The following is a 24,156-nucleotide window of genomic DNA, read 5'->3' as shown; positions in this document are numbered from 1 at the left end:
AAGAGAAGAGAAGAGAAGAGAAGAGAAGAGAAGAGAAGAGAAGAGAAAGAAGAGAAGAATCTGGCAAAACCCATAAATCCCTTCTCAGAATAATATTTTAAAATAACTGAGAAAAAAGACAAATTTTAGTCAGAGTTTAGTGAAAGAAAAAAAAGATTTTTTTTCTAAGTTCATGGACTTTCAAAATCTATCATCAAACTTCCAAGGGTTCTATGGACTCCAGGTTAAGAACCTCTGCTCTAGATTATGAACCTTTAAAAGTAAATCAAAGTAAAATAGTGGCTCCCAGATGATGGGGGCAGAAATATAGCATTCAGGATAAGTATATGCATTTTCTTGTACAAAATGAAGATCTCATCTAATCACTGCCAATATATTGCTAATATTTGCTAATTTTACAGGTAGATGGCCAGCCTAAGTATGAGAACAAACCCTACATGTACTTTTACTTTGTCGTCTTTGTCATCTTTGGAGTGTTCTTCCCATTTGTCCTCTTCATTGGTGTCATCATTGACTATTTCAAACAACAAAAAAAGATAAGTATTCTTGTCCTTCCTTATTCAATTCAAATGAGTTCTATACACATTAGTGAAGAATTTATGCTATATAAGAAATCATTTTGACGCCAGGAATGTCAAGTGAAGAATTTAATCCTTGTCCTTGAGGAGTTTATCTTTTATATGAGAGAATACTATACATACGCAAATTAGCATAATGTAAGGAAGAAAGTAATGGCACAAAAAAAGAGATCCAAACAAAATTCTTTGGGAAGGTGTGAAAAGGGAGACATCACTTTCATTGGGAATGACCAGGGATAGCTTCATGGAGGAGGAGGAGGCACATTAGCTGGGCCTTAAAAGAAAAGATAAATCTTAAAAAGTCAGAAATGAGGAATTCACCTCGTTCTATTTAAATATTGGGAGATCCTTTGCACTTTTGAAGTCCTGTAGCATCTTTCACATTCATAATTGCTCAACAGTCTCCAGCTCTAATTCAGCTCTTTTCTCTACAAAGTCTCTCCATAGCCTTGCTGTAACTGATGCAATTGAGCCTGGACCTACGTACCTGTACTCACTGACAGCGGCTAACTAGTGATCTCTTACAATCTCCTCCAAAGTCTTGGAATTGAATTCCATAGTAACGATGTTATTTTAAATGTTATAGTCTGAAAATCATTACCCTGGATAGCAGTATCCTATCAAAAAAAGATGAATGGTTCTGCAGTCTCTTTGAGAGATCTGTGAAAGCCAAGTGAAGAATGATGGGAAGAATGATCAACAGTTATAAAAACTGCACAGAATTTTAAAGCACTAAGGCCTGAAAGAAACATATGGGATGATCTTATGGATCACTGGTGACTTTTGAAAGAAGATTTAATTGAATATTGAGGGCAAAAGACAGATAACAAGAGCTTTTTCATCTCTGTAAACAATTTGGTGGTCAGAATGTAGAAACTTTTATATGAACACTAAGCCTAAAAAAACCCATTAGACTCCAGATTTTTCACCTCATGAAGCTGCCATTTATTTAATTCAATTCAACAGATATTTAAGTATACATTACATGTAGACCATTGTGCTAGGTTCTGGGAGAGATACAAAATTTACTTAACACAGTTTCTGCTTTTATTGTCCTGTTTTAGAAGGGAATTATGAAAAAATCCACAAATGATATATAACAATATATATATATATATATATATATATATATATCAGTAGAATGCCCAGAGAAGCCCAATAGCAGGTAGAAAATGATGTCAGAGTATGTCTAAATCTGGGCCGCTATGTGGCTCAGTGTCTAGAGTGCCAAGTCTGCAGTCAGGAAGACCTAAATTGAAATCTGACCTCAGAAATGTACTAATTTTGTGACCCTGGGCACATCACTTAACCGTGTTTGCTTCAGTTTCTTCATCTGTAAAATAAGTTGGAAGAAGAAATGGCAAAGCAAAAACTCCAGTATTTTTGCCAAGAAAATACAAAAAGGGGTCACAAAAAGTTGTACACAACTGAAATTACTGAACAACAAAATTTCTAAGTCATGCATAGGTAAACCCACAACCAGATGATGGATTCTACCATTGCTGAACTATATAGCCTATTCATTTGATGTATTTCCTTATGTACTTCTAAAATTTACATAATTATATCCATTTTAAAAGGGTCAAATTTGACATGTCTCTATGACTCTAAAAATGTGTGTTAGTGGTTTAGAGAAAACTGAGGTGATAAGTATGACTTTAAATAGTTTTCATTTCTTTTCTTTTTACATTAGAGGTCAATCCATCTTTATGACAGAGGGACAGAAGAAACACTACAATTCAATGAAAAAGCTAAGGCATACGAAACCAATACCTCGCCCAGGGGTAAGCAAAATTTCTATCATTTACCCAGATTTTTAAAAGATGCTTTTAATCAAAAGCTTTTCTTTTTCAAAATGTAAAGTTAAGTTTTTGCTTTCTGAGCAAATATATAGCCTTTAATTTTAAAATAGAATTTATTGGAATTTCACAATATCCTTAACTCATCTATTCTTTTTTACTATCTATAGTTGTGATGATATAAGAATTTATGTCTAAAATTCTTATCCAAGGCTATTTTGTCACTTATCACTTTGAATTATATACAAATTATACATATATATGCATATATATATTCCAATATTTGTATGATCCTTCTTGGCATATCTATGATCATAGTCAATTAAAACACCTCCTTGACCTTAAGTGAGTCATTTCCTAAATTGTTATGATCATACAAATTCATTAATAAAAGGACAAGTATCCTGTGATTAACCTCTCTGAACCTATCAAGGCTAGACTTTGGATAACATTGTCAGCTAATATTTAAAGCCTTTCAACTTTGGAAAACCTACTGAAGCTTGTGTTACACTGGCATAGCCTTGGGCAGCACAGAAACACCAATACACCCTGGTAAGTTTTAATGTTAGTTCATTAGTTAAGGAGGTGAAATGATATAGTGAGTAATATAATACCTTTTGTGGGAACCACTATTCATTCATTGTATTTATTGAGCTCCTTGAATCTTTGAATTTAGAGACATAAGGGACCTTAAACCTCATTAAATTCACCTGCTAAATTTTGCAAATGAAGGAAAAATGAAAACCAGAGAAGTTAAGTGATTTTCAGAGTGATACAATCACTAAGTTGGGTCAGAACTTGGGATGGAACTCATCTTTTCACTTCAAGACTAGTGCTCTTTCTATTAGCATCATAGATTCAGAGTTGGAAAAATTGATACTAGAGGTCATCTTGTGCATGTGCCTCACTTTACAATTTCCAATCTCTGGGAAACATGCCCAGAGATTCTAGGTGATTTGCCCAAGGTCATGTGAATAGTGAGTAGCAGAGTTAGAATTCAAATTGAGATCTTCTAACTCAAAATCAAACATTCTTTCCACTGTACCAAATATACCCACTAAATCTAGTTCCACCTTCTGGAGTCACTCTTTGGATGTTTGAAAATAGTCATCATTATTTCACTTTTCCAGTTTTAATAAGCTCCAGTGAGACCTTATATGTTATAATCAGTACTCATTTTCTGTTCTTCATCACCCTCTTCTGTTATTGCTCCAGTTTGTCAAGATCCTTCCTAAAATACCAGATCCATACCTGAATACATCATTCTGGAGGTGTTTCTCCAAAGTCAAGGGCACAGAACTATAACATTGTTCATTCTGAGCCATATATTTTATTAATGCAACCCAGTTCTGTTTAGACTTCTTCAGCTACCACTTTATACATTCCTGAATTATTGAGTTTGCAATCCTTTAAAACTTTCAAGTCCTATTTTACTATTTGGACTTGGTTGGGTGAGTTGGGTGAGTCTGTCATGCTGAGATTTAGGGAGAAGTAGAAACAAGTAAATGTGTATGTGTTGGCACTACTTTGAGAATCCCTCCATGACAGGAATTTGAGTCAGATTCCAAGTATGGGATGAAAAATGCCAATTAGGAGGGGCAAGTCAGACCTCTCCGTTGCCCACAGAATCTAGGTACAATTTAAACCTTAACCTTGTTGACCTCACTGTCCCCATTTCTCCCAAGCCTTGAGAAGGGCTCCTAGTTTTTCTGAAAAGATCATTTTGTCTTATCTCATTTACTTGTAAAATGTAGACATAGGTCCCCACTGGGCAGCTTCATTACCATATGTATATGCATAAATTCTTTAGATGTAAACATTTCAAAGAATTTAATAAAGCCTTTCTAGTCAATAAAAAGCATGCTATCTTATTTAATTTGAGACATTTTCCTAGATTCAAGATTTTCATTGAACTTTATTCTGTTTTTTTTTTTTTAAGCAATCTGGCTTAAGTAACTTGCTCAAGGTTACACGGCCAGTTATTTCTGGGTGTGGTGCTAAGTATCTGAGCCCGGATTTGATCCCCAGGTCATCCCGACACTGGAGCCAGTGCTCTTTACTTGCTGAGCCACCTGGCCACCCCTCATTCTGTTTTCTAATATAATAGCTAATAGAATCATAGAATTTCGAGTTTTATGGGGCCTCAGAGGGAACTGAATGCAACTCTCTCATTTTACAGATGAGGAAACTGATTCTGGGAAGTGTTAAGTGAGAAATGAGAAACTAGAGGACATTGAACTCCTGAAAATATTGGCAATTTTTTCAAAGAGCAGTCAATTCATAGATGATAATAGTATAGGTTTGCTACCAGAATTTAGAGTCATATAGATTTTCTCGCTCATAGAGAGAAATATCTAGCAAAGACCCAAGACCCAGAAACCAGGAAACATTATTAAAAAGAAAAAAAAGAATTTAGCCCAAAGGCAATGACTACAGGAAACAGTCTTGCTTTGTATATGAGAAAACATGGTGACTAGAACAAGGACTCTACATTTGAAGACCAGGCCTCTTCTAGTCAATATATTCAAAGGAATTGATAAATTGTTCCTTATGATAAGGGAAAATATATTGGGGAAGAAATTACTGATTTTTTCAAGAAAGTTTTTTTTTACACTTAATCTAATGACTAGATATGTTGAGCACATCTCTGTTCTAACCATAAAGCAAGTGTTAGGGCTTTAAACTAAGAAAGCATGACAGATCTCTCTCTCTCTATGAAGAAAAGACAGCATCCCAGGTAAGAATTATAACTCAATGAGAAGTGGAAAGCAGAAGGAAGTTGCATAACCCTGATATCCTGTGAAGCTGCACCTGGAAGCAATATCAGAAACCAAAGAATCAGGGAACCAGTAATAAATAAAAGTCACATATCTAGTAGAGACTATGTACTATACAAGATTAGTGGGGAGCAAGCCTAGTGAAAATATCACAATGCTACAAGTAGAAAACATCAGCAATCCTTTTATTTTGGAAGGTATAGCTGCCCTTCTATATCTTTCCCAGCCACACATTTCCTATTTGTGACCCCATTCATGTGATAACCTGAAAGTGTTTTTCCCTATATTTGTTCCATTTTTAATCTAGTTTTCCCACTGATTTTATATGTATTTGTGAGACAGTATGTATACATAAGTTTATGGAAGAGATGTTTTATTGATACTTTTTTTTACTTTTATTTTATTAAATGACTTTGATTTGAACTTATCATATTCTTTGATAATTGAAGGAAAAGATGTTAGGGAGGGCTTGTGAGATAAAATTTAGAGTAGATGTGTCTCCTGAAAGTATTTTGAAGTTGGGACATTCTGCTCTGAGGGATTCATACGTACATAGCTGGGTAAATAGAGGTGCTATATTTTGTCCACAGGAATATTGTAAGGAGCTTTGTCAGATGTCAGCTTATTATGTCTAGACATTCTCCTAATCTATCATTCTGATAACTGTCAAAAAAAATGTCATTCATCTGCTATGACTACATGATTTGTTCTTGGGAAACCCATAATGGCTTTTACTAATTGTAACTTTCCTTTCTAAGTGCTTGAAAACAATACATTTAATAATTTATTCTGAATTTATGATAGGAATCAAAGTTGAATTTTATTGAGTGAGAAAGATTTTATGAATCTAATGATTTTTAAATATCATTTGCCACACTCCTATACATTTGATATTCTTTTCATTATTATAGAACAAATTCCAAGGATATGTATTTGATCTTGTAACAAAAGATGCTTTTGAGATTATCATCCTAGTACTTATCTGTCTCAACATGATGATCATGATGGTGGAAACAGATGCAGATAGTACCTATAAGACTGGAGTTCTGTACCAGATCAACATAGTGTTCATTGGCCTGTTTGCTGGAGAATGTGTGCTAAAGCTCATCGGCCTCCGCCATCACTACTTTACTGTAGGCTGGAATATCTTTGATTTTGTGGTGGTCCATATCTCCATTGCAGGTAAGGATGTTTCTTTTCAAATGCCCATACTGATCGGAAATCCAACAGACAAGAGTTTATAAGCTTCCTAATCTAAAACCTGCATTTTGAGAAATATTCTGTTTTGTATGATGAGGGAACCATTTTTGTTTCTGTCATGAGTTCAAATGTGATCTTGGAAACTTACTAGCTGATCGTTTTCTGGTGAACAAAGTCTCTCTACAACCATAAGCATTGAGGAGAGCTGTCACTGTAGAGACAGGGAGCAAAAGTATATGACTGCTGCATCAGTCTACATGCTGGGAATATAACAGTGGACATTCTCATGTACCACCTCCCTTGAAAGCATTTAACAGCATCAGAGTCAGCACTGAAGTGATTCATCTATTTGGTCTGAGGCACTTGCCTTGGCATATTTGGGGCAAAATTTTACAGCAAAATTACCATGGGAATTGCAAGCATGAAGCTTGAATCAAGGCCAAAGGCTTAGAAAATTCTACCACAGTGGTTGCAGAATTCTACTACTTCTCATTAAGCGACTATGGTGGGATCAGTCAAATAACATGAGTTTTAATAGCAATAATTATAAAGATCAATGCTTTTGTTCTTAAAAAAAAAAACTACTTCACAAGCAATAAGATAGTAGACGTTTGGCTAAATTATAGTCCATAGGGAAAGGATGCCAGAGTTTAGTGTACTGAAAGCTTAATATTAGTCATCAATACAATGCCAACCACAAAAGTTGGGAGCCATGTAGCTATAACAAAGGAAACATAGACCTGCTATACCCCACCCTGGTCATGCCACAACTGGAGAACTGTGTTCTACTCTGGGTGCTACATTTTAAGAAGAATATAGAGAAGTTGGAAAATATCTGGCATCTAGAGATCATGGAGTCACTTAAAGGAATCAATCTGGACTGAGAACATGATAGCACTCTTCAAATATATAAAGGGATATTGCTATCATTCGCTTAGTAAACGTGCAGTCATTAAGCACCTACTATGTCTAAGGTACTTTCCTAAGTTCTGGGGATACAAAAAAATTTGGCTTTTTTGTTTCCTTTTGTTTTCAAACAGTCCATGATCTGAATAAGCTCACAGTCTAATAGGGGAGAGAACATACAAAAGACTATATCCAAATATTACCTATACAAAATAAATTGGAGAAAGACAAAAAAGGGAAGGAACTAGCATTAAGGGGCATCAGAAAGGTTTCTTGTAGAAGTTCAGATTTTGACTAATGCTTGAAGGAAATTAGGGAATCTAGGAGATAGTGATGGGGAGGGATAGAGTTCCATTTGTGAGGGACAGCCAATGGAAATGCCCAGAGTTGAGAGATGGAGTGCCGTAATCAAGGAATAACAAGGAGACCAGTGTGATTGTGTCTCAGAGTATGTATAGGTGATGAGACACAATAAGCCTGAAAAAGTAGGAGGGGACCAAATTAGGAGGGGATTTAGATGCCAAACAGAAGATTTTATATTTGATCCTGAAGGTTATAGGAAGTTTATTGAATAGAGGGTGATGTGGTCAGACTTGTGCTTTAGGAAGATTAATTTGGTAGCTTAGTGGAGGATGGAATGGAATTGGGAGTCATCTGAGACTAGGTGACCAACCAGCAGGCTACTGTAATAATCCAGGTGTGAGTTGATGAGGACCTAGATCAGGATGGTAGAAGCATCAGAGAAGAGTGTGGAATATATATAACAGACAGGTAAAATTGACAGGATTTTTTAACAGATTGGATATGGGGAATGAGAAAGAAGGGGAAATTAAGAATGCTACCTAGGTTGAGAACCAGGGTGACTGAGAGAATGGTAATGCCCTCAACAATAACATAAAAGTTAAGAAGAGAAGAGGGTTTAAGAGAATGATGATGAGTTTGATTTTGGACTTGCTAAGTTTTAGATGTCACCAAGACATTCAGTTGGAGGTCCCTAATATGAGGTTAGAAAAGTAAAACTTAAGGGTGAAGTGTTAGTAGCTCTTGCCTTGGGCAGCTACTAGGAAGTTTCTATTCACCCACTATTTTAGATCTTCACAGTAATAATAGTCAAGATGAAGTCAGTTCACTTGAGAAATATGTCAAGGGAATATTACATAGAGGATTGAAGGCTAGACTTGGAGTCAGAAAATCTGAATTCAAGATTGCCTCTGACATTCTGCTTGTGTGATCATGAACAAAACATGATCTATCAATGTTTCAGTCATTTCTGTAACATTATAAATTGAAAATATATTGCCTATCTATATTAGTAGGGGGAATTTATATACTGAAATTTCCCCACACTGGTAAAATCACAGTTCTAGATGTCTAGACCAAAGTGAGTCAGTTCACAAACATTCTAGAATTACCCAATAAATACACTTCCAATTATTTTATGATCTTGGTGCTATTCCATCTATAGTTACTGTACCTATTAGGCGTGGACTGCAATCTGCAATTCAATAGAATTATTTTAAGGGAATAAAATTGGAAAGGAAATTTAATCATGAGTTTAATCAAAGGAGGCAAATATAGATGGTAAAGAAATTTATGTTCAGAGAATATTGTGTGGTTTATATATCTAAGTCACTATCATGATGCAAATGGCATATATATAATATATATATATATATGGACCTTTCACTACTCAGTCCATTTGACTACATTTTCATAGAACCTAGGAACTTCATTCAGTATCTTAGCTTCTGCCAAGGCTGTCCATTAGGCTTCAAAATATAAACTAGCTTCACTAATAAACACTCAGTAAATCGAAGATTGAATAACCAGAATCAAGTACATCCCTTCCCCTTTCCATTGGATCTCATATTTCAATGGCTCATAGTATCTGCAATTTGTGAATTCACAATATGTTTAAATATTTTCCTTTTCATGTTTGTTTTTTCCAAAGTTATACTACTGACTGATCTGATGCACATGTATTTCCTGACCTACGCCCAGATGCAAGTTATCCGTCTCATCAGGTGTGGAAAAGTCTTGAATTTCATTAAAAGAACCAAGGGCATAGGAACACTGCTCTCTGCAATGATTCTGTCCCTTCCTGCTTTGTTGAATATTGTGATTCTGCTCTTTTTGGTCATGATTATCTATGCTATCATTGGAATGTCCCACTTTGCCTATGTTAGGAAAGTTGATGGAATTAATGATATGTTCAACTTTGAAACCTTTGGCAACAGTATACTTTGCATCTTCCAAATCACCACATTTGCTGGCTGGGATGGTTTGCTAGCACCGATTCTTAACACAGGACCACCAGACTGTGACCCTGAAAAACTTCACTCAGGAAATTTTTTGAAAGGAGATTGTGGAAGTCCCTCTTTTGGAATTTTCTATTTTGTGAGTTATCTCATCATATCCTTTCTGTTGATTGTAAACATGTTCATTGTTGTTACCTTTGAGATTTTCAGTGCTGTAGCTGAAGAAAATGCTAAATCCCTGAGTGAAGAAGCCTTTGACAATTTCTATGAGGTTTGGCAACAATTTGATCCTGACACAACTCATTTCATAGATTACAGTCAGCTCTCTGATTTTGCTGCTTCATTAGATCCTCCTCTTCTTATAGCAAAGCCAAACAAAGTCCAGCTCATGGCCATGGATCTGCCTGTGGCAAGAGGCAATCGAGTTTTCTGTCCTGATGTCCTGTTTGCTCTTGCAAAACGTGTTATAGGTGAAAGTGAAGAGTTCGACCGTCTCCATTTACCAATGCGAGAGCAGTTTTTGTCATCATGTCTTTTCCAAATTTCCTATGAACCAGTTACTATAAAGCAAGAGCAAGTTTCAGCTCCTGTCATTCAGCATGTTTTAGGGGAACATGTATCAGGTACACATGATAACAAAGAGGGAGGCAGAGAAGATCCAATTATTAAAGATAGCATAAATTTTGATAAGGTTAATGAGAACTCCGCTCTACAGAAAGGAGATGATATAAGCCATTCTCCCACTCCAATAACTTCGTTGGGTAATATAATAGAACAAGAGAGAGAGAAACATGAAACTGATGGGACAGGAAAGGAAGACAAAGGCAAAGGTGACAGGGAAAAGGAAAAGTAAGTAGAAATTCCATCTTGTCAGCAATTGGTTAAAACTTTTCAAATAACCAATTTTGAAGACAGGATTGTTTTAGTAAGTTTGTGCCAAAACAACTTTTGTTTTGTTTTGATTTGTTTCAACAACATAAGCGTAAAGTTGATGCTTCTAATAGTGGAGACACCTTATTGACAGTGATTCCATATCAAAGCAACTTTTATATAGGAGCATTATTTGCACTGTTTCTCCTGCAAAAGAGGAATGATCAAAAACAGTTCAGAAAGACAGGGACTATTAATTAAGGGAGGAAGCATCTAAATTTATTGCATTTAATAAAACACATGAGTAGAATATTTCACTTATGCCTTTGTGCTCCTTTTGTAGTATCTGTCCCATTCACTTCCTGTTCCCCACCCCCCACATATTGATTAAGAAACACAATTATTGAAGAGGAGAGATGTTCTGCTGATCAAACAGCAAAATTAAATGGTTTCTCTGATTCTCTGCAATGCAGTGATAAAAGTAGTTGCTTCTACTAAGGGTTTAACTCATGTACAGGAAAAGCACATATCAGAACCCCATGTCTTTGCATAGAAAAGTTTTGTCAGTATTGAGGCATCTGAAACATTTCATGTTGCATGCGAATTAAAATTTTTATGCCTTTAAGTCCCATGGAATTCCCCAAATAAATAAGCTACTGACTTTTAATAATAGTTTAACCATTCATTCTCAGAAGTACAAAAATCATTCCCAAAGACTTTGTACGCAGCTTTTCTCCCATCTTTCTAGCTTCCTCTGCCCAATAGTCATTAATATTTTTGTATATGCCATAGACCCCTTTCACAGGCTGGTAAAGTTTATAAATGTCTTTGCATAATGTTTTAAATGCATAAAATAAAACATTTGGGATTACAAAGGAAATCAATTATATTGAAGTACAAATTTATACATATGAATACATACATACACATATGTATGCATGCATGTAGAAGGAACCCAGGTAAAGAACCAATACACACTATTCTCACACCTTTCACATAATGTAAGGAACCATATTAAGGCTATATTTTTCTTATTAAAACACAGGAAGTCAATGGAGTAAAAAAATAACATTTTCTTCAGTTTTTTCAATGAAACCGCACTGCATCTTATTACTCTAAAATATCTAGAATGGTGAACATACAAATATTTCTGCCCCCATCCACAGGTATTTCTTACCCATCCTTCACCTCTTAGAACAGCTGAGATTTTAGCTTTCTGTGAAAAGCTTGCTTATTTAGAAATAGATATAAGATAGTATGAGGCATATCTGAGAAAATAGATATGACTTAGGTACAATATTTATCACATTACATATCTACCAGCATAATGCAGTTCCAGGTAAATAACATATATTAGCTATAAATGTATGTCAATTATATCATTGGCAAGCTTTTAAAAGTTAAGAGAATGTATTCAGAATCCTGCATGTATCAGAAGTTTGAAGGTTCGAATAAATATATGTCTTGTCTAACTATTTTCATCCTTCTCTCCCCACCTCCTTTGAGGACACTAGGCAAATGCAACTTTATTTTTCTACAATAAAGTCTTATAACCATAACTGTATTGTGATATAACATGGCAAGCAATGGTACCTAACTGGGAAACAGAGTCCCTTTCATCCCACCCACCCCCCCAGTTTCTTAGTAGTTTATATATCTTTTGTATTCACTTACCTGTTCTATATGTTTCTCTCTAGTAGAATGTAAGCTCCTTGACAGCAGGGATTTTTTTTTTGCTTTGTTTTATGTTCTCTTCTTCCTTTCATAGTGCCTGGCATATTTTAAATGCTTGATAAGTGCTTGTTGAATTTAATTGATTATGAAAATTATATTTCTAAAATAACTGCTGAAACATCAAACACTTGTATCAGTTTTTTTCTCCTAAAGTCAGAATTTGATTGGCTAAATGCTTTGGAAATAGTTTCAGCAAGGCTTTTGAAGATATTCTGGATTTAGTAACATATAGTAAAGGTATTATATATCTCATACTAAATATTATTTTACTTTGTTAAAGCCAATAGATACTTCTTATTTTAAAAAATAACATGAGATATATGTTCCTTAAATAAAAATTAATCATGCACTATTAAAAGTTATGACTAACTGCCCCTTTTTGTAACTGAATATACCATTGTTATTCAGGTATTCAAGTCATTTAAATCTATTTCTTTCAAAATATTTATATAACACTGTAATGCCATGCACACAAGCTTTCCAGAAGAACTGCTACTGTGAACAACTTTTAAGCTTCTGATTACTCAGTATAGTGAACACTCTAATCCATAACAAATCAAAGCAAAACATTCATAGAAAATCAAGGTACAGCATTCACAATATCACAACTTATCACAGCACAACAGCTTATCATTAAAATGGCCACATAGTTTTCACCAAAGTGGTCACAATATTTAGAACAAAGAACAATCATCTCAAAGTACAATAGTCAAAGACTTCCACTCACAGGGCACTCTTAAGTTAACTCATTCAGTCACTTATTCAGCAAAGTCTTCCACTCATGGGGCAAAGTCTTGATTAACTCAATCAGTCACTTATTCAGCAATCAATTACTAAGTATCATTAATCACTAAGTACAATACAAAATACAGACCCTCCACCCCTAGGACACTAGTAAACTACAATTTCATCATTTCTCAGTATCCAGGGAGAGGTCTTTTCATCTTGACTTGGGACGGGTTCTCAGATTCCCTGGATCTCCTTCCATGGCCCCAGATTCTACCTGGATTCACCAGACTGTCACCTGGGTTCAATGGCAGACAGCTCCCAGTTCCTTGTCCAGCTCTCTGGGTAGGTCCTACTCCACACTGAAGTTCGCAGGGTCTGATCCATGTCAGATCCTTCACAGTTTCTGTTCCAGGGAATTAAAGGCTCAACCAAGGCACAAAGTCTCAGTATGCCAGTCATGTTTTCTCAGTCACCTGGGCTCCTGGCTGCTGGCTCCTGGCTCCTGGCTCCAGGCTCTGAACTCTGGGCCATGGGCTCAGGGCCCCTGGGCTCCTGTTCAGAAAAGGCTCCACCATGACAAGTTCTCAGGAAATTCTGGCTCAGTTCTCCATTCTCTCTTCTGTAGCTGCTCTGCCGCCACATGCTGGTCCCAAGAAATTCTGACTGTGCCTCTCTGGGGCTTTTCTTACATACACAACATTAGCTACTTCTTGTTCCTGCCAACCCCTTTCTGTTAATGTCAGCAACAGGAGACAGGAGTTCATACCTTCTGTTTCCCCAACAGAGGCTTGATCAATTACTAAGTGCTAAGTACCTGCTACCTTTGCCAACACAAAGGGATCTTCAAATTCAAATTACATAGCCATTACACTGACTATGCCTAGAAGGAACTCAGGCACTCAATCTAGCTTCATACTCCTGGGATCTATCTATTCACCTTCAAAGCCTCCCCCAAGCTGACCTCTGAGAGCTGTAATCAAATTACTACTACCCTATGATTTGCCAGGCCATAACTCCCTTCCCTGGTCATGACTCTTTTTTGAAATTTAATTTTAAAAAACTTTAAATACATAATAAGAAAAGAAAAAATCATTTTAAATTAAAATATTAAACAAACATAAAATAAGAAAAGAAAAAAAGCATGTCATGTGCACAGCAGAACATAGAAGAGGATTCAAAATTATACCAATAACATCATTTCAAGAAAACCTATATATCAAATACTGTACAGTAGGCTGAAAGCTGTCCATCTTTTCTTTGCATCCTTGTAGGTTTTCATTTGTTTTCTGCTGTGTACTTTTTACTTTGTGCTTTTTTCCCCTTTCCACCCTCCTACCCACTACCCCAAGGCTACAAGTGAGCATGTATGTATTTATATATAGGTATAGATGTGTTCACATGTATACAGATACATATATGTATACATATACATGTACATGCATGCATATATACATGCATACACCTATAAACATATACTTTCAATAAGAAATTCTACTTCTAATCTTTGTTTTTGTTTGTTCGTATCTCTTATTTCCTCTCTCCTAACTCCTCTACTTTGACCTGCTACCTTGCCCTCCTATTACTTAACCTATCGCCACTCCAACAATCCCTCCCTTATCCTCCCATTCCTCTAAATCTAAACACCATTCTGTATCTCTGTTTTAACAAATTCCCTCACCATCCCCTCCAAAGATCCCTCCTTTATCTTCTCCCCACCTCCCTATCCCCTAAGAGTTTTATTTCTTTTTAAATTTAGGAGAATTTTATACTTTTCTAGATGTGTGTATATATATATATATATTCCCCTCTTAAACCCATTCCCAACTAAAGTAGGTTTCCAGAACTAACAGCCTTCTTCCCCCATCTAATTCTTCTGTATTGGTTCTTCCTCTTGTACCTCATTAGCATAAGATAATTACTCTTTCAGCTGTTCTTTAACAGTTTTACTTTTTAAAGTCACATCATACTCATGTCTACCCCAATCTTTCTTATAAGCTACCAATTACTAGTAACAATATTAGAAATAGGTTTTACATTTTCCATATATAGAAGGTGAACATTCTATCCTTATTGAGTCCCTTGTAATTGGTCATTGGTATGTACCTTATATTTCTCTTATCTCTTGTATATCCAATCTTCTACTGAGTTCAGGTTTTGTTGTTTGTTTGTTTTTTTAACAAAGCCCTAAAAGTCTGACAGTTGATCAAATGGTTTTTTTTTTCATTCAGAATTATGCTTAGCTCTGCTGGCTACAATATTGTCAGCTAGAGGCCCAGATCTTTTGCTTTTCCATATATAGTGTTGGAAGACCTGTGATTTTTTTAGTGTTGCCAATGCTAGTTCTTGTTTGATTCTAATTATGGTACATCATATGTATTTTTTTCTTGTTGTCCATAATATTTTTCCTTTTTCTTGGGGTTTCAGAATATAACTATAATATTCCTGTGAGTTTTCTTTGTAGGATCTCTTTCAGCTGATGATCAGTGAAATTTTTTTCTATTTTTACTTTCCCCTCTTGTTCTAATACTCCAGGACAGTTTTCTTTAATTATCTATTGTATTATTGTATCAAGATAATTTTTTTGATCAGAACTTTCAGGTAGTCCAATTATTCTTATGTATACTCTTCTTGATTTGTTCTGCTGTTTTTCTTATGAGATGTTTCATATTCTGTTCTATTTTTTTCATTTTTTTAAATTTCTTCATCTCTTATAACTTCAATGGCTTCCCCTTGCCCAATTCTGACTCTCATGAAGTTATTTTTTTCCTTAAGATTCTGGATCTCCTTTTGTAATTTATTGACTTTCTTGTCATAATCTTCTTGTTTTCTTGTATTATTCTTATTTTTTCTTTTTAATTTTTCCTCTATCTCTCTCATTTGATTTTTAAAGTCTTTTTTTAAGTTCTTCAATGAATTTTTCGGGGCAGGTGACCATTTGTCTTTACTCTTTGGAGTAGAAGTGGATTTCTTTACTTCAACATCCTCTTCTGAAGATGAACCCTGGCCTTCTCTATGCCCATAGTAGCTCTCTAGGGTCGGATACTTTCTCCTGTACCTGTGCACATTTTTTTTTGGTAATACATTAGTTTTCATAATCACCTCTAGTCCTAGGGTCTTGGGGATGGTGCCTCTGATCTCTCTGATCCTCTTCAGTTCTCCCCTGTGACCTTGAACTCAAACCAAGACTTCCAGCCTCTGTTAAGTTCCCCCAGACAGCCAGCAAGCATACCCCCTCTCCACTGCCTCTGCACTCATCAGGGATATGCTGGTTCCATTTCACCCCCTCAGTGGTCTGCAGCACTCTTGGGTCTGGCATTCCTTGTCAGTAGAGGTTCACTAGATCTTCCCCAGGTCAGACGCCTAATTCCTCTCACTGTCCACGGGGTAAATGTTCCTGAGGCTGGGGTTGAGGCAGCCTTTCAAACCAACTAACCCCAGGGCTTGCCCCTTGTTGTTTAAGCAGCTTGCTGCTTGTAGTTAAAGCAGATACTAGCCTGGAGGTGCTTACTTTTCACAGGGAGGAAATCTAGTCCAGGGATTTTTCTTCAGATCTTCTCTGAATGTCCTAAGAGGACCTCTGTTCTGTCTCTACTCCTATTTTTTTTTATCCAGAACTATTTAATCTCTTTTGTGGAGGAAAATCTGGAGAGCTTAAAATTTTCTGACATACTCCGCCATCTTCCCAGAATCCTCTCTCTGGCTATGACTCTCACTGAGGAAATCCCCTCTACCAAGACAGGGCAGCTCTGTCTTAAAGATTTGCCTAGGCATCTAGAAAACAGCAAGTAGTTCATAACCAAGGTGTTTGATGAAATGTCAGAGTAAGAAAAGGATCAACAAAACCGCTCTCTATCCCATAAATACGGCATTAGTAGGAAGAATAGAAAGCCCATGGAGGGAGTAGCACATGTGGGATGGGCAATTCACCTCTAATTTTATAATGTGGCTGGTATCTACTAGTGATGTCATCATGCTCCCCTTGACTACTGCTGAACTTGCAGCCTGTGCTGCAACTAAATGGCTGCTGGATGCTGCCCTTCTAGACTGCCACCATCCACTTTGGGCTCAGCTGAAATTCTTGGCTATTTTTTCCTTCTGGGAAATGAATGATTTCTTAGTTTAAATTCATTGCTTTACCATGCCTTCTTAGCTTAAAACCAATGTACTTTTTCTTCTTAAAAACGTCCTTTACTGTTTTATTTATGTTATTTTTTCTTTTCTTTTTTGGAAGTTCTCTTAATGGCCATCTAGTTTGATCCTGTTATTTTCCAATTAAGGAAACTGAAGCACCAGGAGGTTGTAACTTACCCAAGGTCAGACAAGTAAATTACTTGTCTCATCAGAGCCAGAATTTGGACCCATAACTTCTGACTTCAGAAACCATATAATCTACGTAGCCAAACAAAACAACATATTGGCAAAGTGAAAATGTGTGTCTCATCCTGTTAATACACACATACACACACAGAGATGATAGATGGATAGATAGATAGATATACAGAGACAGAAACAAGAAAATACATTCAGAAAGGAATGTAAATAGGAAAATTTTGTTATTACTGTATTAAATTTAATATATGCTTAAAAACTAATAGAAGCTCATAGTATTATATACAACCCTCTTATTCTTTGTACACTGAAATTTTAATGTATATTGATGATTATGCTAATGATAAAAATTTATATTGAAAAAAAAATTCTTGTTCTTGGACCAACAGAAAGTCTTCTCTAAAGAAATAGGTCAGGGCGGCTGGGCAGCACAGTGAATAGAGTACCTGCCCTTCAGTCAGGAGCATCTGAGTTCAAACCCAGCCTCAGAGACTTAACACTTACTATCCATGTGACCTTGGGCAACTCACTTAACCCAAATTGCCCTGCCTTCCCCCCTCCAAAAAAAAAGAAGAAATAGGTCATTCAATCAACTTTGGTAGACTTAGCTCTTCTCAGTAATACAATGATCTAAGACAATTCCAAAAGGCTCATGATGACTCTCTCACATCTGGAGAAAGAATTATGGAGTCTGAATGCAGATTAAAGCATATTATTTTCTCTCTTCTTTTGTTTTGATTCTTCTTTCACAATCTGACTAATGTGGAAATATGTTTAATATTATATATATATAAATAACCTATATCAGATTGCTTGCTCTCTTGGGGAGAGGAGAGGGAGGGAATAAAAAATTTGGAATTGAAAATCCTATAAAAGTAAATGTTGAAAACTATCTTTACATATAATTGGAAAAAATTAAGTACTATTAAGTAGGGGGAAAAGATACAGCAGGGCTTGCCATTTCCTTCTCCAGCTCATTTTACAGAGGAGGAAAGTGAGGCAGAGGGGGTTGGGTGACTTGCCCAGGGTCACACAGCTAGTGAGTGAGTGTCAGAAGTGGAATTTGGGCTTGGGAGGATGTCTTCCTGACTCCAGAGCCCTATCCACTGAATCACCTATCTTCCCAAGAGATAACACATCTGTTAAATAAAAACAACAACAATAAATAATAAGAATGAACCAAAAATAAATAAATAAGTCATCCCAACTATCGATTCCCCTTAGGCTTAGCCTGTACTTTAGACTCCTCTTCCTGGTCTCTTTCTCAGAGGTTGTACCCTAACTGATAGGATTCAACATATTTCCCAAATTCTCAGTTCTGGTGGCTGATCTATAAACCAGGTAATGATTTTTGTTTAATAGCATTGGGGATTTTGGTTTCCCCAGTTTTACAAACTCTGATTCTTCTGCTATCTCTTGTTGATGAAGAAAGAATAACACAAAGAGAAACAGCAAACCTAGGACTCAAGGTTATTCTGTCTGCTACTTGCTCAGCTACATTTCTCACACCTTTAATAAGGGGATGTGGTCAGTCAAAGTCGGAAAGTGGTTTTGCCCTCAAACTTCATACTAATCCAGTTCTCTTTTATATAGGTTGTTGAAATTTTGCTTCTCTCTGAGCAGGGAGACAGCCATCCTGTCTCCTTCCAGGTGAACTTTAACTCTAATCTTACCCATGCTGCAGAGCTCTAATCTAAAGAAAAGGTAGAGTAGTTTTGGAAAGCAAAGCTGGGGAGGGGGAGAGTGGGAGCTGGGGCAGGGAATTCCCTAGATTAAGGAAGGCAGAAGGAAGTGGATAAAGTTATGATTCTCTAAGAAAACTGAATGCCTCACTCCCTTCTTGGCCTTGCCTTACCCAATTTTTCTCCCAGACATTTCCTTTACCAGTCAAACCAGGCTGAAAATCAAATCTGGTAAATGCAGGTCTAGAGAAGAATTTTCCTCTTGGGATATCCTGGAAGGCCCTCCAGAAAAGCACAGGGACTTTGAAGTGATCTCTTTCAGACTCACAGGGTGGCTAATCACTTTCAACTCAGTTTCCCTTACCAACCCAAAGGAAATTGAGAAGCCAGGAGGGCAAAACTGTCATGGAAAGGAAAAGTGTTACTTCTGGTAAAAATGGTGACAACATAAAATCTCCTAACTGAGCCCAATTCTTGTGCCAAATATCCCAGCAAAAATGTTAAAGGGTTTCAGATGAAAAAATAAGCAACATGACCAAAGAGAAACACCAGTAAGCTCCTATATCAAGTACAGGATTGTACAATAGGACCAGAAACCTCAAGGGGTGAAGGAGGAAAAGGGGATCAGGAAAGGAGGATGTAAAAGTAGCCAAAGCCAGCAGAATATTTTCCCTGGCCTCTTGATAGATATGACCAGCCCCCAATAGGTCATTGAATAGGGAGAAAACCTTAAGGCTCTCCAAAAAACCTGAATCTGGAGCCTCTGTCAGAGTTACAGCAGGAGATAAGGCCATTGTATTGACTGACTGTCCAGGGAGGGAAATGGTTCAACACAAGACACCCCTTTCCTGGTACTTTCCAAAATACCTAAGAAGCAGTAGTCTCTGCCAATGATTATTGCCTGGCAGGGCCACAACAAGGAATGGAGTCAGCTCATGTTGAGACACAAATGTAGCTATCAAGAGAAACCTGGAAGGTTTGAATAAATGAAAATGGCTAATAGATCGTGTTTACATTCTGATGGGAAAAGAGACAAGTGTCCCTTCAGAATTTTATTTTCTTCAAATATAGCAGAAAGAGGAAAGAAAGAAACACAGGGACTGGATGTGATTCTGTCCTGGATTATTGATTTTAAAAGAAGAAAAATAAGTGTGGAAATAGGATTATACTAGGAAAGATATGAGGAAAAAAAGAAAGAAAAATTACTATTTCTTATAATTGGAGCTTTCCAGAAGAGGCTGACACATGAAGGAGATAATGGAAACAGTCCACTTCTCCTGAAACTCAAGCTAAATTAGGCAAAGAGGATTGAACTCCCCTTTCACACTCCTTACATGCACCCACACTTTTGAATAAAAAATCATTAAAGGAAAAAAGGAAATAGTCAGATAATGGGAATGAGTAAAGGGGCTTTTAAGAGAGGGGGTAGAACTAGGAACAGAATAGTAAAAAGTGAATATATTATCTCAGACCATAAAAGACAAAATGAACACTTTTAATTACATAAAGTTAAGAAGATTATACACAAATAAAAGCATCACAATGAGAATTAGAAAGGAAACAATTAACAGTGAAAAATATTTATAATAAATTTATCTGGGCGGGGGGTGCAGAGCAAAGATAATGGAGTAGAAAAAGGACTTCCGTGTGGCTCCAGCTTCCACCTCCTCCAATACTTGTAAAAAATGACTCTAAACAAACTTTAGAGCTACAAAACCCACAAAGTGACAGAGAGAAACAAATCTCCCCCTGAAGAAAGCATGGCAGGCTGGCAGGAAGGGTCCATTGTAGCATGCTGGGAGCAGAGTGCAGTCCCGACTGAACCCTGGTTTTAGCCCCAGGGAGTCCCCAACAAGCCTAACAACCTAACCAGTTCCCAACCTCCTCCAGCTGCTGGAGCAGACTTCATGAGAGTAAATCACCAGCAGCTGTAGTGGTTTCCAGACTTCTCAATTCACAAATGCCAAAGACAAAGTAAAAGGTCAGTGTGGAACTTTGTTGGGAACAGGGGGAGCACAGTCCGGCTGCTGTCCCCAGAGGGAAAAGCAGAGGAGGTGAGGTGGCTGCCGCTGCTGCCACATGCCTGCTTCCAGTGCTCCTGGCTGTAATAGTAATGGAATTTAAAGATCCTCCTGTACTGGCTTGGCTTTCAGGTTGAGTGTTAAAACCCAGAGCTTGTGAATCCCACTTGTGGGATGGACTTGTTGACATGAAAAGAGAGGGCTGAACTGGGAGGAGCTGGTGCTATGGATTTAGAGAGGCACAAGCAGAGGAAGAGAGGCAGAAGAACTTTTGGAAGCAGCATCGTGGAGGCAGACAGAGAGAGAGAGAGAGGATTGCTGAGGGGCAGTATGAGCTGCCCAGGACTTTTGAGAGGTGCCATCTAGAGCTGCCAAGGACTGAGAAAACATGGCTGGGATGCCAGTATTTTTTCTGTCTGTTTTGATGTTGCTTTGCCGGATTAGTCTGCTGGTGAAGTACAGTGCTGTTGTTGCAGAGATACTGGAACCTTGCTGTTGGTTCAGAAGCCCTGAAGAAGGAATTTCTTGTTGTATATTTACAGAAATCCTGGAAGAGGGTCTTGCTGATGTTTTCAGGGGTCCCAAGACTGTTCTGCAGATAGAGAATGAATTAATGAGGACACTGGCAATGTATCTTGTGGCCTTGTTGAGCTTTGTCTCCCTAGGAACAGAGATTGCTGAGAACTTGTCTCGGGTCAAGATGAAGAAAAGATCTCTCTTTGGGTTGTAGCTCAGGTGTAGATGGACTTTGTGCTCTCTACTGCCCCTTTTGAGAAGGTGCTTGGCATTAACTGATGATAATTGTAATTTAATTGCGATCCAGGCATGGGAAACTTTTGACTTTTTGTGCTCTGTGACTGACCTAATGAATGTACTTTCCTTATGATTGGAAACTAATCTCCATTTGAGAAGAGGGACTTTGTGATTACTAAATGAATGAACTCCCTAGGGGTACAGTAGTACTTGTAAATTATTGAATTACACTTGGTGAATGCTGTATTTTTATTTTCTCTGTTCTTAATTTGTCACTGAATAAAACAGAGAGCTGCTATGCTGGAATTGTGAACCTTGGAAGTTGCCTTTGCTTGGCATTACACGGGCCTGCAGATTGTAGGAGGACCAAGCGACCATTCAGAGGGTAATAACTTTTGCTTTGACCTGCTTGGATCCGGATCACAGTCTTGTGTGTTGGTTCTGGGGTGTGTGACCAGTGAGCCAGAGAGTGTGGGGGCTATAGAGAGGGCACCCATCTGATAGCTCCAGCAGCTGCAAAAAAACCCCAGCAATTTGGGGCATAGCTCTCTCCATTCTGGAAGCAGAGTTCAACCATGGAAAAGAGCTCAAAAGTCAAGTAATTGGCTGCCAATATGAGCAAGCAATGGAAGCACCAACAGAAGATAGAATCCTTTTTGGGGGACCAAAAGGATCAAGGTGTGGAGCAGGAGGAAGACAGCAAAGTCAGAACTTCTGCATCAAAAACCTCCAAGAAAAATATGAAGTGGTTACAGGTCATGGAGGAGCTCAAGAAGGATTTTGAAAATCAAGCAAGAGAAATGAAAGAAAAATTGGGAAGAGAAATGAGAATGAAGCAAGAAAATCATGAAAAAGTGATTCAACAGTCTGCTAAAGGAGACCCAAAAAGAGATTGAAAATTTCTTTAAAAATCAAATACCTTAAAGGACAATGGAAAGACACATATTGGAGATAAGGCTGTGGTATGTAACCAACAATGACTTATAGACATTATGAAGGAGGCATATGAGTGAAAAAAAAAAGTAAGTTAGCTATGTAAGTGTTATAGGAATGGGAATCTGAAGATCTTACCTGCCCCTTGTCCCTTTGATACACTTAAGTGACTCTGAGAACCTTCCCTGATTTGAAAATATACTCTGCCCCCTAACTGGCTGAATGTGGTCACATGGAACCTGTGGTGGGAGGCTTTTTTTTTTTTTTCAGAAATGCTCACACCTTGTTACTTTGTGATTGGGCAATGGGTCAAGTGGGTTTTGACATTCCCTGACCCAGGAGAAATTTAAATGTACCCTGATGTGAGGTTTTGCTTTGGGGCTCACTTTGAGAAGAGTTGTGTGATTTGACCAGATGAGACCTGGGTAGCCATTGAGCCCCCTGGCTTTGAAAACCCCAATGTTGGTGCCTCCCTCTCTGGTAACTGACTAGGTATGGATGTAATGATCAGACAGCTGGAAGCCATGTCTCCTGATTTGTTTCTCTGTCTGTATTTTTTGTCTGCTTGTAACCTCTGTTTGTTTTCTCTGAAGTTTGGGGTGCTGACCTTTTCCCTCTGAACTAGGTAAATGACATATGTTTGATTAAAGAAAGATTGTTAACCCATTTTGAGTTGCTTTCCTTTAGAAAAGCAGATCTAGGCACCTGTGCTAGCAGCCATCCTGGGTATGCTAGGGTGCTTGCTACTACAATAAGGAGATTTAGAGACAGCCCAAGTGGTACACTGGTGAACCCCACTTTCACTGCCTAGAACCTTAAAAGCACAATAAGATGGCAGGCATTCTGGATGGGTCCATTTCAAGATATGTAAGGTTTATTGGAAGACAAAAAAAAAGAGTATCAGAGGACGAGAAGGCAGGGAAATTTGTAATCTACTTCAATGGAAGGCACATCCCGTGAAAATATGAATCCAACAAAATACTGTAATGAATACTGCATTTTATATATTATATATACATACATGTACATATATATATATATATACATCAATGCAGTTAAAAGAAAAATGAATTTCATAGGTTCCTGGTTACTCAAAAAAGGTTTTGTTATCAACATTGTAAAATAAACAGCAAAACCTATATACTAGGTATACATCCAAAATAAATTTCAGATATTGGCTACAGTTCTAGGTTCTGGCACCTTGTGCAAATGTACAAATACATATTTCTGATGGCATGATGAGATTTTTGCTGCATCTACCTCCCCCTATTACCTCAAATAGGTATCAGATTGGTGTCTAAATTTTCACAAAGGTAATCCCTCCTATCTTTAGGGATTTTGTACCAATACTTCTTCCCCATATGGCATGGAAAATTACAAAGAAAGCAGGTATGGGAGATAAGTAGGAATTTCTAAACTTCTTCCTATTAAACAAAAACCAAAAAGGAAATTCAAAAAGAAGCTCATGAAAGAATTGAATCTAAATAATATGTAGTAGTCATATTGAACTTTTTTAAACTTTTCCCCTCTCCTATCTTTTGATGCAAAAGTATAAATGCATTTTTTAGAAGAAAGCAAAGGCCACAT

At 37.2% G+C, this 24,156-nt stretch overlaps 1 protein-coding gene across 1 annotated transcript in view; it reads left to right on the top strand.

Annotated features, from left to right (window-relative positions):
* Nucleotides 1–12,480, top strand: part of LOC138155364 (sodium channel protein type 9 subunit alpha-like) — a 117,907-nt gene extending 105,427 nt beyond the window's left edge. Inside the window, exons 23-26 of the mRNA XM_069080574.1 lie at nucleotides 402–536; nucleotides 2,267–2,362; nucleotides 6,066–6,336; nucleotides 9,212–12,480. Of these exons, the coding sequence (XP_068936675.1) occupies nucleotides 402–536; nucleotides 2,267–2,362; nucleotides 6,066–6,336; nucleotides 9,212–10,371 (1,662 nt within the window). The 3' untranslated portion in view covers nucleotides 10,372–12,480. The remainder of the gene's footprint in view (nucleotides 1–401; nucleotides 537–2,266; nucleotides 2,363–6,065; nucleotides 6,337–9,211) is intronic.
* The last annotated feature ends 11,676 nt before the right edge of the window (nucleotides 12,481–24,156 follow it).

The sequence above is a fragment of the Petaurus breviceps genome, unplaced genomic scaffold (assembly GCF_028583685.1).
Source record: "Petaurus breviceps papuanus isolate PSGF00001 unplaced genomic scaffold, PetGlider_PUasm1.0 91133, whole genome shotgun sequence".
Taxonomy (NCBI): Eukaryota; Metazoa; Chordata; class Mammalia; order Diprotodontia; family Petauridae; genus Petaurus; species Petaurus breviceps.
The sequence above is the reverse complement of the archived record's forward strand: the minus strand, read 5'-3'. Positions and strand labels throughout refer to the sequence as shown.